Genomic DNA, 12509 nt, shown 5'->3' with positions numbered 1-12509 from the left:
TCCAGTTGGGAAAGAAAAAAAAAGGGAGGGGGGGGGGGGGGAAGGTGAGGAGAAGCAACTCCTCACTCCTCTTCTTAGAAGAGAGTTAGAGAGGATTTGCATGTCAACTCCTATCTCTATAGGATAGGAGCAGCTATATGACTACATGAAATATATAGGAACACCTATAGGAGTGCGTGTCAATATATATATAGGATAGGAACATCTATATATGAAGCCTGCGGTGACACAAGTAAGAGGCGAGTTTTTTGTTTGTTTGTTCTGGTTCATGGGTACCAGAACCACATGGATGGCCTGAGGGCCACCAGTGAGAATATTTCATGTCCTGGAAAGCACTAGAACAATCTGCACATGGATAACAAATTCCTAAGAGCAGGCCCACAGGTCCTGTTTGAGAAGAGATGCTGCTTGATAGCCAGGAGGTTACAGGCACAAACTAATTTTAAAAAGAGGGGGAGATGGGGGGGGGGGGGGGGGGGGGGGGGGGGGGGTGGAGAGAGAGAATAGGCTGCAGAAACTGCTCGAAGGCAGGTGGAGAGAAGGCACACATGCCATTGACAACTGAGGAGAGAGAAGAAAAATAAAATAATAATAAAAAAATATGCTAGCTCAGCAGGTGACTGAAACATTGGATACTGGAGAAGAAATTAATCACACGAGATGTCACAGTAAATCCCAGAATATTTGCCTGAGATGAGATCTTCATGTCTAGCACATGGAAAGACTAGCTCATACAACATCACACGCAACTAAGAGGAACTAGAGAGAAGGTGTACAAATTTTTACAAACACTGTAGCTAAAGACTCTGAATTTTTCACCTAAAAGTAGTGAGGGAATGAGCACTATATAAAGACTGTGTGTCAACCTGCATAGGTACAAACCTATCTACATTGATCATGCCCATGGCTGGACATGAACCTACTCTGAAAGTTCAGGAATTGTACTAAGCCCAAGGAAGTACTCCCTGCTTCTCAAAATAACTGGGCTTTGTAACTTTTGATCAGAGCTGGATAATCTCCTGTGAGCTTAAAGAAGAGGCAGGATGACCTCATCAGCATGGAAAGGCGGCAAAGTTTTTACTTCACACCTTTGCAGTCTCCCAACAAATCTTAAAATAAATAAATGAACTAATAAAAGATGGACCACCATCTTCTGGTAGGCCAGAGCCACAATCTCCAGGGAGGAGGTATTGAGAGAAAGGCGATAACAACCATTTAAGGCCCAAACCAGTTCAGTTTCTCCTTTACAAGTCCACTATCGATGGGAATTTCAGTCTACTGCATTACTGGCAGTTGCATAACAAATCAGAGAACAGCTCTCAAACCATACTGAGAGAAAAAGTGATAATGGGCAGATACAGATTTTGAGTACCACCAGAAGGTATAGAGGAAGTAAAAGATTCAAAAGCCTTTCTTCCAGCCTCACAGCCAGCTGTGAAATAAAGTTCTTTCCACTAATTTTCTTCTTTCCTCTTGTCTTCGTTTTTTTCTGGACAGGAGGCTGGGAGGGAAGAACAGATAATTAGAAAACCAAGCATGAGGTAGGACTCGAGAAGAAAGGTGGAAGAGGAGTGCATGGACTAATGCCTTAATTGAAAGCTCTTTTGCTTCTTTACATCAGGGTATCCAGAGCGACAGCTTGTAGTGAAGCAATTCTTCAGTAGACCAGGATAAGAGAGAGGTACAACAACTCAGATTTCTTGGTCATTATCTAAAGGTTTCAAAATTTTTCACTTTTCACCACTCCAAAACCAGTAAACTCTTATTTTCTACACCTAGAAGCAGGGAAAGGACAGTCCAAACTACTTGCAGTATCTGCTTTACAAGAGAACTTACAGCTGTAGGCCTAGCATAGCAATTTGGGGGCAGGAAAGGGCAAGGTAGAAGGGGAAGAAGGAGAGAGTGACAGAGACACCAGGGAGGAGGAGACAACAGCATGGCCATGCGAGCATAGTTTGGTTTATTTTTCCAATATGTCAAGAACGCAGGTCAGTAACAGCTTAGAGCTGCCTCCTCAGATGGAGCTCCTGTGTAAAAGGTAGCAAACTTCCCTGTGGCTTGGAATGTGTGGCAAGTCACAGGTACGTACTGGGCTAACACCTCTACAGGCAGGAGAAAAGTTTATCACCATTTATGTGAGCAGCTATTTACAACAGCATTTTCAAGTTGATATTTTTGCATTAACTGATCTTTGTTATGGAAAGCTGAGAGGCAATAATGTTGCCTATGTTAACATGTTACATGTTCCCAAATGTTAAAAAGACCTACTTAAATATTACAGTCTTGCTAATTTTTATCAGCTGTGTATCTATGCCCTTTACTAACTTCACTTGCCTCTTCCTCACTGCTGTTATCCTCTTTTTCTTTTTCATCCTCTTCCTCTTCTTCAGCTTCACTGCTGGAGCTGTCTTCTTTCAATTCTGTTTTCCAGTTACTAGGAACAGTTCTGTTTTTACGGAATTCAAGGGCTTGGTCAAAAGCTGTAAAAGGACCGGCATTTGTTAGCACTGCAGGGAGTATCAATTTGACCAAAAGTTTTAATCAAAAAAAGTAGTCGAGGAGAGGGGGGAGGCAGGGGAGAAGGAGGAAAGACTGCTAATTAACAATTCCACCCCCAAATTCCAAGAACCTCAACAACAGCCCCATGTTGTCCATCCTTATTTGTCTTGCCCAGCCAAACTGGCCTAGTGTCCTCTGCACATCAAATTATTCAGAGCTATTATTAGGACTATTACCATGTTAGTGTCTATAGACACAAATAAGGATCTTCTGTATTAGGGCATATATGAAAATTTAATTGAGAGAACCCCTATTCCAACACATTTGCACTGTGGTTTACATATATTGAACAGGGAGGAGAAGGAGGAAGAAATAAGCACAAGCTAATTCCAAGAGTTTGATCACACAAACTTCAACTTTCAAATGAATCCACAATTCCAGTTTCTTGAGAGTGCATAAAGGCAACAATTATAACTATTAGGGGTACTATGGTGAGAATAACTCTATGAAGGTCTAATGCAAAAGGCCAAATACTAAATAACCTATAAAGCCAGTGTGTGTCGATTATATCCTTGTTTGGCATGTCTACATTTAAAACAAGTGCAGTAGAGTAGGGCATTTTTGTTTAGGGTTTTTTTGGTGTTTGGGGGTTTTTATTGTTGTTGGGGGGGGGGGAATGTTCTGTTTTGGGGGGGGGGGGGGTTAAAGTTCCTCTAGATTTTCAGAAGTGTTCTCCTTCAACACATTATGCTACAGGAAAAGATACTGTATTTTAGCATTTTTAAGACGTGAACCAATCTACCATAAATTTGGTCCAATTTATGTAACAAAGTAAATACACACACATGTATTTTCTCACAGAAAGTTATTTTTACCTTGTTTTAACAAAGCATCAGGCTTTGGTGAAGTTTCACTGATCTCCCGAACATCTTTTCTTGGCACAGAAACGCTAGATAATTCAGAAAGTGTTAAAAAAAAAATTAAAATATTTTAAAGCTAAATCAACAGTATAACACAGAGCTATCACTAAGACTATAACACACTTACTAAACATACAGAAGAAGCATATGAAGTATATCTTGACAGTTCTATAGTGTTAGTCTAGTACGGTATTAGTCAGTTAGTGGATTAAAAACAAAAATTCTACATAAATTTGGTTAGACCATTCATACGCATTCAGTGCATATTAAAGAAAGCATTCTTCTTCCACTAACAGGTAGTTTCTGGAATCTCCCAAATATATATTGCTTAACAAAAACCTCATGTTAATTTAGCAAGTAACTACTCACCCACAAACAACAAAACCCTATCTTGCTCTACTGTGGCTATATCTAAGGAAGCAAATCTGAACTGCAGCTTTGGGGGGTGGAGGGGTATGTGTCTGTGTGCACACATGCTTATGTGTGTTTCTCCAGTGACGTGCATTGATGCCTGAATAACTACCAAATGGTAAAGTGATAGCCTAGACTTAGTAAGTAATTAAACCACAATGAAACTGTTAAATATTTCTATATCCTTTCTGCAAAAGCATTCTGTTAAATTGAACCAAGCACAATAAATAGCTGCAACTTTTTAAATAAAAACTAAAACCTAGAAAAAATAATTCTATTGTCACCCATCAACCCCTGTCCCTGACCAACATGAGTTTAAGAACACAAAGTTCCTTATTCTGTTGCAAATACCATACAGTCTGGTTTTCTAGGTTTCTTCTTTCCTACTTTGAGTAGTATTACAGCTCTTTTCAAAGAACATGATAATATGTAGTTGTAGTCTAGACTGAGATAAACAATGGGACTTACTACCTCAAAAAAACATAAAGAGAATTTCTGTGTGTGTGCATGTGGTGTACATGCATGCATACACTCACCCCCACCCACCCCTTTCTGTAGCTGGATAAGCTTACGGCCACATCTCTGAAAAGCAGTGCTCTATTCCAACCAGAGCAGGAAAGTCTCAGGCCATTCCCAAAGTCACTAAATACTGCCACCATTGTAACAATCAAATTAAAACTAAGACAGATAGGTTTACGCATCCCATTATTAATAATGACAAAGTTCAAGACTAATTTCATCACAATGTAGGGTGTCAGCAGTTTTCTAAACATTAGAAAAATCTTGGCAGAAACTTACTGAGCTTACTGATGTTATTAATACTTTACCCAACGCATCTCATACTACACTTCACTTGACTGGTAGAGATTTTATTCAATTATCAACCTCTACGTTCCTACTCACAATTTGCCATCCTTGAAAGAGCGAACGAGAATATTGTCTTTTTTCACTGCAATATCATCACTACAATCTGGACAAACCACCTGCAAAGATATTACAAATGCAAAGTTTAGAGAGAAAAAACAAGAGAGTAATAGTATATATGAATGCTTCTCAAAAACCTTTGAGGCTCATTTCTCTTTAGCAACACTGACATGAGAACAACTGAGATCCCTCAAAATGCAGGAGTGATGACCTCCTGAAATTACTGAATGCATGAGTTCATGCTTGCTTCCTGGAGGGAACTGACAGCTGCTGCCAGAGACATAAGTAGGAACAGCATTCTGACAAAAGTTAAGTCCCTGTCATGCCGCTATAGCTTATTCTACTCCTCATCCTAAAAGGACAGAAATTCCACCAAGTGCTGCCACCTGAGTTAGACACCTCTTCTGAAAAACTTCCAGGAATTGCAAGGATGCAATCACACACAGCTTCAAAAACAAAGTCTTACAGGACTTATGAAATGCAATTTTATAATGGAGGATTCATAAGTTATCTACCTAGGAGAAAAGAGTGCCTCAAGTACAAGTATTATGATAGGTTCTTTAATTCAAGAAGTAGACTAATCAAGTCTAGCACTAAGACAACATACTAATTATTTGTTGCAATTTAAATGCTATTTAGGTTTTGTTAAACCAGTATACAAGTCGCTAATCAAAAAAGCTTCAGGAATTTAATAAAAAACTATATATTGGTTTTCCAGAGATACAGAACAGAAAAGCAACCCTCCCCATCACTCATCTCTCTTCTCTCAAAATGTGTGTAGTTCTCTGAAATTTAAGAAAATTCTGGCTGCTATGAAACCCCAAGGAGCAGCAAATGACTGCAGCCCTAATTTAGCCCTGGTAAATACCTCTTCTCTCTTACACCAACTGCTTTCAGTCCTACTTTTTCCACCAAACACACAAAGATACTGCATGACCAAAGTTTTTTTTCCTCCTTACATAGGTCACCAGCCATAGAGCATTTTAAAAGGTAAAGTCAAAAGCTCCAACTGATTTGGAAGCAGAGTTGCATATCACAGAGCATAGGCTAAATATGCTTCTCAAGAAAAACAAAACTTAACAGCCTAAGTCTCCAAATTCAATGCATTCTACAGTATCCAAAGAAATTACTTTACAAAACTACAACTTACTAATTGAAAGGCAGTTTGAGATATAGTTTGCAACAGTGTTTTAATATCAAGGTAAAAGACAGCGATTATCATCCCCCATTTGGAACAGATAGGTACAATCTCCTAGCTCTATAAAAATGGAGAAAGGCCCTTCTGGCTTTAGCTGTTGGTTTTCTAGAAGCATCAAGATCTCAGTAATCAGAAATCCATTCAGAGATTGGAAAACAGCTTACCACAACCTCATCTAGTGCCTTCACATCAAGCAACATCACCTCAATTTTGCTTGAATCAAGTTTTCTTGATTTCCTTGCAAAACAAACTCTACTGGAGTCATAGAGGATGAGAGAGATGATCCTATGTAAACTCTATTTCCTGAAAATGCTGCAAGCAGATTTCCTCACTGCACCTTCCAAAAGCATTTAAGTACACATTAAAACTAATCAATGCTATAAGGCTTACTAAATCACACTCTGACATAAGGAGCAACTGTCAGGCCTTTTTACAGTTACAATTACACACTGCTGTCAAACTCCCCCCCCCCCAAAAAAAAACAAAACCAAAAAAACACCCCCAGAAAAAACCCCATGCATGCAATCTTAAAACAAGGTAGTCAATCACGGGGTCCTCAGAATAATTTTTACCAAATTTAGACCTCTACAGATTTATATTTATAAGTGACAGGCTATCTGGTTATAGGACTGATATCCAAAGTAATCAGTTTCCACTACTAATCTTAACTGTTACTTGCTATAAAGGTTTAGACTAATCCCTGAACTTCTTTTCACATAATAAACTTGCACAATGTCCTCTGTGCTTATACACAAAGCGCATCTGTACACAATATCATTAATAACAAAGTAATTCTGGGATACATATTCTTCAGCATATTAAACCTGAATTTTCATTTCATTATTCACATAATTACAATTAGCATAATACAAAGTTAAAGCAAAATTTATCAGTAATAAGATAAAATTACTTTGTTGATACAGTAGAGGTAACCTGCTTACAAGCTAAAAAGAATGGAGAGGCACAGTTACAGGGGAGGGAATTAAAAAAAAAAAAAAAAAAGCAGCTATTTGGGGCATAGATCTACTCTTTGGCAAAACCCTTCAGGTTAAATGCAATATGATGTTTACTTGCAGAACTATAAACCTGATTACTAAAATAACAGTTAATCTAGGATAAGCTATTTCAGAGCTAATGAGCTCCACCCTTGAACTTTATCCCCCTACTGCTTCTCATTCATTGCAGGAAGCTTTCCATGAAGAATGAGCTATACCAATCTCCAAATGAAAGCCAAAGGAGTAACAGTGTTTATCTTTAGTATACCTTGAAAGCATAAGCAACAATTCAGTTAAACTTTAAGGTCTGACCTGCAGCTATCCTGAGTAGCACTACATTAGTCACATGCAAGCCCGATACCTACCAGAGAGGCTGCCATGGAAACTGCTGTCATGTGCATGGCTAGAAGGGCTAACCCAACATGGACATAAAACAGCTCAAGCCAGTCTAACTGACCACTTCTCAGAGTGCAAATGTGAGGTAGGCGATATTGCATCGATCTTGATGGCAGCTTTCAGTAAAGAAACAGCTCGATTTTCTTGTCTATTACTGAAAACCTCTGTTAAAGCTATCTGTCATTAAGATGAAGTCTCCTTGTTGTGTATTCTGCCCTCTCCTTTGTTGTAAAAAGACTTCAATGACTCATTCTGTCCCACCAACTTTTCCAAAAGAAGTCCTGCTAGAAAGCCTCTGGACTACATTACAAGACACAGGAGGTGACCAGTAGAAAGTTGCAACTGAGAGCTACTGCACACACCATGAAGAGTTAAATGTTACTGTATGGCATCTTTTCAAAAGCAGAGCACAGGTCTTCCTGAAACTAGATAAACATTTAAAGCTTTCATTGCTAGGGAGAAATTATTCAAATATTTACAATTAATAATAAAATAAAATAAAAATTAAAAAGCATGGTACTAGAAGGTACCACATATGGAAATATGTTAATTTCAAAATATATCAGTCAGTCTATATGCAATCCTTAGACTAACAGTGATACTTTATTAGACGTTTATTTGTAAAAAAGTGTCTTTAAAACAGAATAAAGGAAGATAGCAAGTATTTGTACTAAAAGACTACAATGTTGGTTTAAAGGAAATTTATTGGCAATTCTCCACTACCTCCCACAGAAACAAAGAAAAAACATTTTATTTTATTATCAAATGTATTTATATTGAACCTACAAAAGTAATATCTACGTAATCACTAAACTTCCCCTCTCTTTGCACTTCTTTGTATTTTCTTCCTTGATAAAACTTGAAAGCTCAGAAAAACAACATGCAATAGCCTAGGAAAAAAGCCCTGAAATTTTAGTTCAATAGCACTAAACACACTGTTGAACTAGAATTAGGTCAATAAAAGCTCTGGCTGTTTGGAAAAACTAAAGCCATGTTAGCAATCACTTTTGTAAACAAACATATTTAAATATGTAATATTTCCTTAGACTATTATGATACAGTCCAATTTGAAGAAACATGTTAAGTTCTAATAAAAATACAGATTAATCCATCAAAAATTTAAAAAAAAAAAAAAAAAAAAAAAAAACAACAAAAAAACCCCAAACCACCTTTCTTTGGTGCCTAGAAAATGAATGAAACTTTACAAAATTAAAATAAAGATTAAACTCTTACCAAAGCTGGAAACCACAGAGCTTTCTTTTTATCCACACTGAAGCAGTCCACACACACAACTTTTCCTAATAACTCGTCACTTTGTTTCCTGTCATCTTCATCTTCATCGCTGGAAGAGGATGAAGATTCTTCTTCAGGACTAAACAACAGAAAAAGACTTAAAACTCAACTATTCAAAACTTGCCTATTATAATTACAGGAGATCCAACGCTCATTGTCAAAGAGGCATAAGTAATAGTGACTTGAATAGCCTGTTAAGTGTTTTAGGATAGAAATGAATAGAAGTATTTATAAGGATATTGTAGTAACAACTCAAACATTACAAACTCAGAAAGGCGCACCTACATGTAATACATGCAAAAACCAAACAAAACATCACCATGCATCCATATGGAGGAATAGAAATGCAGTCAGGACATTCAAAATGAGAATTCTGCCCTAGTGAAGCTCTGTTCAAAAATACTATTGCAGTTGTCGTTTTGGACCAACATTAAGCTAAACAGTTTTGTCTTTCCTCTTAATCTCTCTATGCTTTTACTTTAACAGCCATACAGAATAAAAAGCTATTTTGAGAGAGGACAAATATCTGAAGAAGAAACATCAGCTATGAAGATGAATAGCAAAGAGAAAAAGAAGTCTATTTATCCTGAAACAGTTCTTTAAAAATGTGCGGTGAAGCATTTCAATGACTGTTTCAATTTCACATTGAATGAAGTGTTGGAATGTAAGTAGATGGGCAAAGGTGCAAATATAATTTGATTAAAAAAAGGTTCTGGCTCATTGTTTCGACTGTTCCAGTACAAAGTTGCACCTGGTTTTAACCATATGGGGAGTCTAAATGTACAAAACTACTCCAACTAAAATTACCTGCAACTGATTAAAAAAAGAAAAAAAAATCAGCCCTCCTGGGTCTCTCTATATATTTTATTTACTAGTCACTTGAAGGTTAATTCTCAGAAAATACACAGCATGTTCAATGAGCACAGCAAGCAGAATTTTAAAAGCTATCTTCCATTTTTCACATAAATACTTTTGAGTACAGAGTTCGATATTAACAGAAGACTCACAGTTAGCACTTGTGTAACAAGACTGATTTACAGTCTAAGGTGAATTTCCATGTTTCATTTTCCCCACCCTAATTTTATGTCATCATTTGCAGTGCTGATAAAGCATTGGGTTTTTTCCCCCAACATTCTTTCTTAAAGCAGTGATTTCTTTTCAAGTACAGTATGAAAGTCTTTCAGGCTGCTTTCTGGGGTTTGAGAATCTCTTGTGCCAAGAGAAAGAAGTCAAGGACTAGAGAGAAAGCCAGGACTATTTTAGAGCGATTGCAACCTAGCTCAGTTATACCAGTACCTGTGGAATTTGTCTTTTTACACAGTTCAATCAGTATTAATCGTAAGATAAAGATAAGTGTGTTGTTTCTGCCCCAATAATGTCCTGTACAGTTAGGGAAACAGAGGAGACAACCACCCAGTCACAGACACCAACGACGGTGCAATCACATTTTCTGTGGTACATCCCAGCTTTTTCCCTCTTTTTCCTTCAATACATCACAAATTAGTAAATCAATAATTGAGTAAATTTATAGTACCTCTACATATAGAGGGTAATATTTATTTCAAGCTATCAAAAAGACAGAGCATGAAAAGGTAACCCCAACCACTACTACCTCAAAACTTTAAAAAAAAACCAAAACAAAACCAAACACCACCACCACCACCACCCAAAAAAACCAAACAAACAAAAAAACCCAACAACAACACAAAAAGACCTCCCCACCCACAAACAACAGACAGTGGAGTATTAACACTAGTTTTTCAAGATCACAACTACCAAGAATTTTGGTACCTAGGAAATCAAGGCACTACTCTTGAACTTTGTTTTTCTATCAAACACTTCGCTGCAAACCACAATACTGTACACCTATTTCTAAAAGCCCTTCAGAGACCTTGTAGTGAGAAACTAAAGCTCTACATGAGGATTCTAGTACCTTCTACAACAACTTCATATCAGCTGGACAAAGACTGCATTGTAATGGTCTTAGTTCGAGTCCAACACATCTATAATACTAATATTCTACTACAGAGAAGTTTCTGAATATAGCTTAACAACGCCTTTCCACTTGGTATGCCACCTTCTTTTTACACTTAAATAACAAAAACAAGAAAAACCCACTTGCCTACACCCAGTACTATTTTAAATACTGATTACATGAAGACTTGTTGTAATTCTTGCATGCAACAATACACATAAAACTGACTTTCAGTCTGAATGCTAAACAACACTTTTCATATAGCTTCCTGTTTTTTGAATAAGAGAAGCCTGACCGTAATAAAACTCCACAAACACTGACAGCTTCACAATTATATACAGACAGCACAGATATAAAGATGTTAAACTTACATATGATTGGATCTCCTTCCTCTGTTTGTTTTCTTTCCTATGACAGGAGTCCCAAAGTGTTCAGGATTTGTGAGTGGAAGCTGATCTAATGTCTGTTGAAATGAAAAAAATACATATACATACACATACAAAAACCCTGGCATAAGTTACTCTCCAAACTCTAAGTTTGTATAATCTGGTTAAAGTAATTTTTGTCAATAGAGAGACTTTCTCATTACAAAAGAAATACAGAAGTACAGCAGACATGTCACTGCTTTAATTTCAGAGAGTAATGTGTTTTGGTTGGTGGTGGGGGGGGGGGTGTCAACACTTTCTCCCCACCTCTGAATAATTAACTTTTGTGCAACACACATAGACAATTCTTCCCAGAAGTCCTGCCTTTGGACCATTCAAACACAGAGAATTAAGTATCAGGTATTCTGCTGACCTGGGATACTCCATCTCTACAGGATGAATTTTCTGCCTGTCCTATCATCAGACTAAACACCCAATCATCTACTTATAAATGAACAAAGGTCCCCTATGAAATGAAACTGCAAGATAACTCAGTAGCAGCAAACATGACAAGTTAATTGTATTTTTGTTAGTAATTCAAAATTTGATATGGGCGAGAAAAAATCTAAAACAATTTAAAAGATGTGCTATATTGATAATTGAGAGGGTGCTAATTGATGTTGTATTACCATCAAAGCAAAAGAGAGGGAGAGAAAGAACGAACTTTCTCTCTTCAGGGAGAATGCTAAAGCATCAGCAGAAGGACTTCACGGACATGCAGTATCTTCTTTCCCTAAGAATGCTGTTATCTGTTTAAATTATAACCATTCCAGATTTGAAGGCTCCTGGCACACAGAGTTTTTTGTATATGCACTTATTCTTGTTCTTTGAAAGAAGGCATAAAGTTTTCCAAGTAAACGTGGTCCTCCAAATTACACTTCTGAGTCGTGTACGAATTTTTTAAATGTGAAACACTAACAAGAATCTCAAAAGTATTCTGTGTCAGACAGAACTGAACATAGAGACAATGAAATTGGCTTTTTAAATCTTAAAAGTAGACACATGATTACTTCTGAGTGTCATGGACAACCCAAAAGATCCCCCATACTTGGGATGTCAGAGATGAAGCTAAAGCAACATCAGAACAAGACAATCTTGTGGTACTGGTCTAATTACAAAGAGAAACTGGAGATGCAATTTTCCCTGCTGAGTAGCTATGCAATCATGAGGTAATTATTAGAAATGCACAACATGTGTTTCATTGAGGGTTGGTGACAATGGAATGGCGTATCAGTGACTTCTGGCAAGACATCAAAAGCTAAGACAATAAGAATGATAAAATAGAAAGTAGGAGTCACCTGAATGTAAGGTTTCTTTGAATCTGACAAAATAATCTGAAATGACTCTCATTTAGCCAAACTGGTTGCAAAGTAATATATATATAGACCAACACTTTCAGCCTGCTTACTCTAAAGTAATACTCCTGAAACCACATTAAAATCATATTTATGGAACAGAAGTAATCTAATTTTC

General features: G+C 37.2%; 1 protein-coding gene across 6 annotated transcripts in view; it reads right to left on the bottom strand.

The window, feature by feature from the left end:
• ARID4B (AT-rich interaction domain 4B) overlaps positions 1-12509 on the bottom strand; it is a 93530-nt gene that overhangs the window by 38556 nt on the left and 42465 nt on the right. For all 6 annotated transcript variants that reach the window (XM_030034329.2, XM_030034330.2, XM_030034332.2 and 3 more), the window contains exons 7-11: positions 10983-11074; positions 8577-8715; positions 4734-4813; positions 3375-3448; positions 2335-2480 (exon numbers count right to left, since the gene is read on the bottom strand). In XM_030034329.2, coding sequence (XP_029890189.1) covers positions 2335-2480; positions 3375-3448; positions 4734-4813; positions 8577-8715; positions 10983-11074 — 531 coding nt within the window. The remainder of the gene's footprint in view (positions 1-2334; positions 2481-3374; positions 3449-4733; positions 4814-8576; positions 8716-10982; positions 11075-12509) is intronic.

The sequence above is a fragment of the Aquila chrysaetos genome, chromosome 13, assembly GCF_900496995.4.
Source record: "Aquila chrysaetos chrysaetos chromosome 13, bAquChr1.4, whole genome shotgun sequence".
In the NCBI taxonomy this organism is placed as follows: Eukaryota; Metazoa; Chordata; class Aves; order Accipitriformes; family Accipitridae; genus Aquila; species Aquila chrysaetos.
The sequence above is the reverse complement of the archived record's forward strand: the minus strand, read 5'-3'. Positions and strand labels throughout refer to the sequence as shown.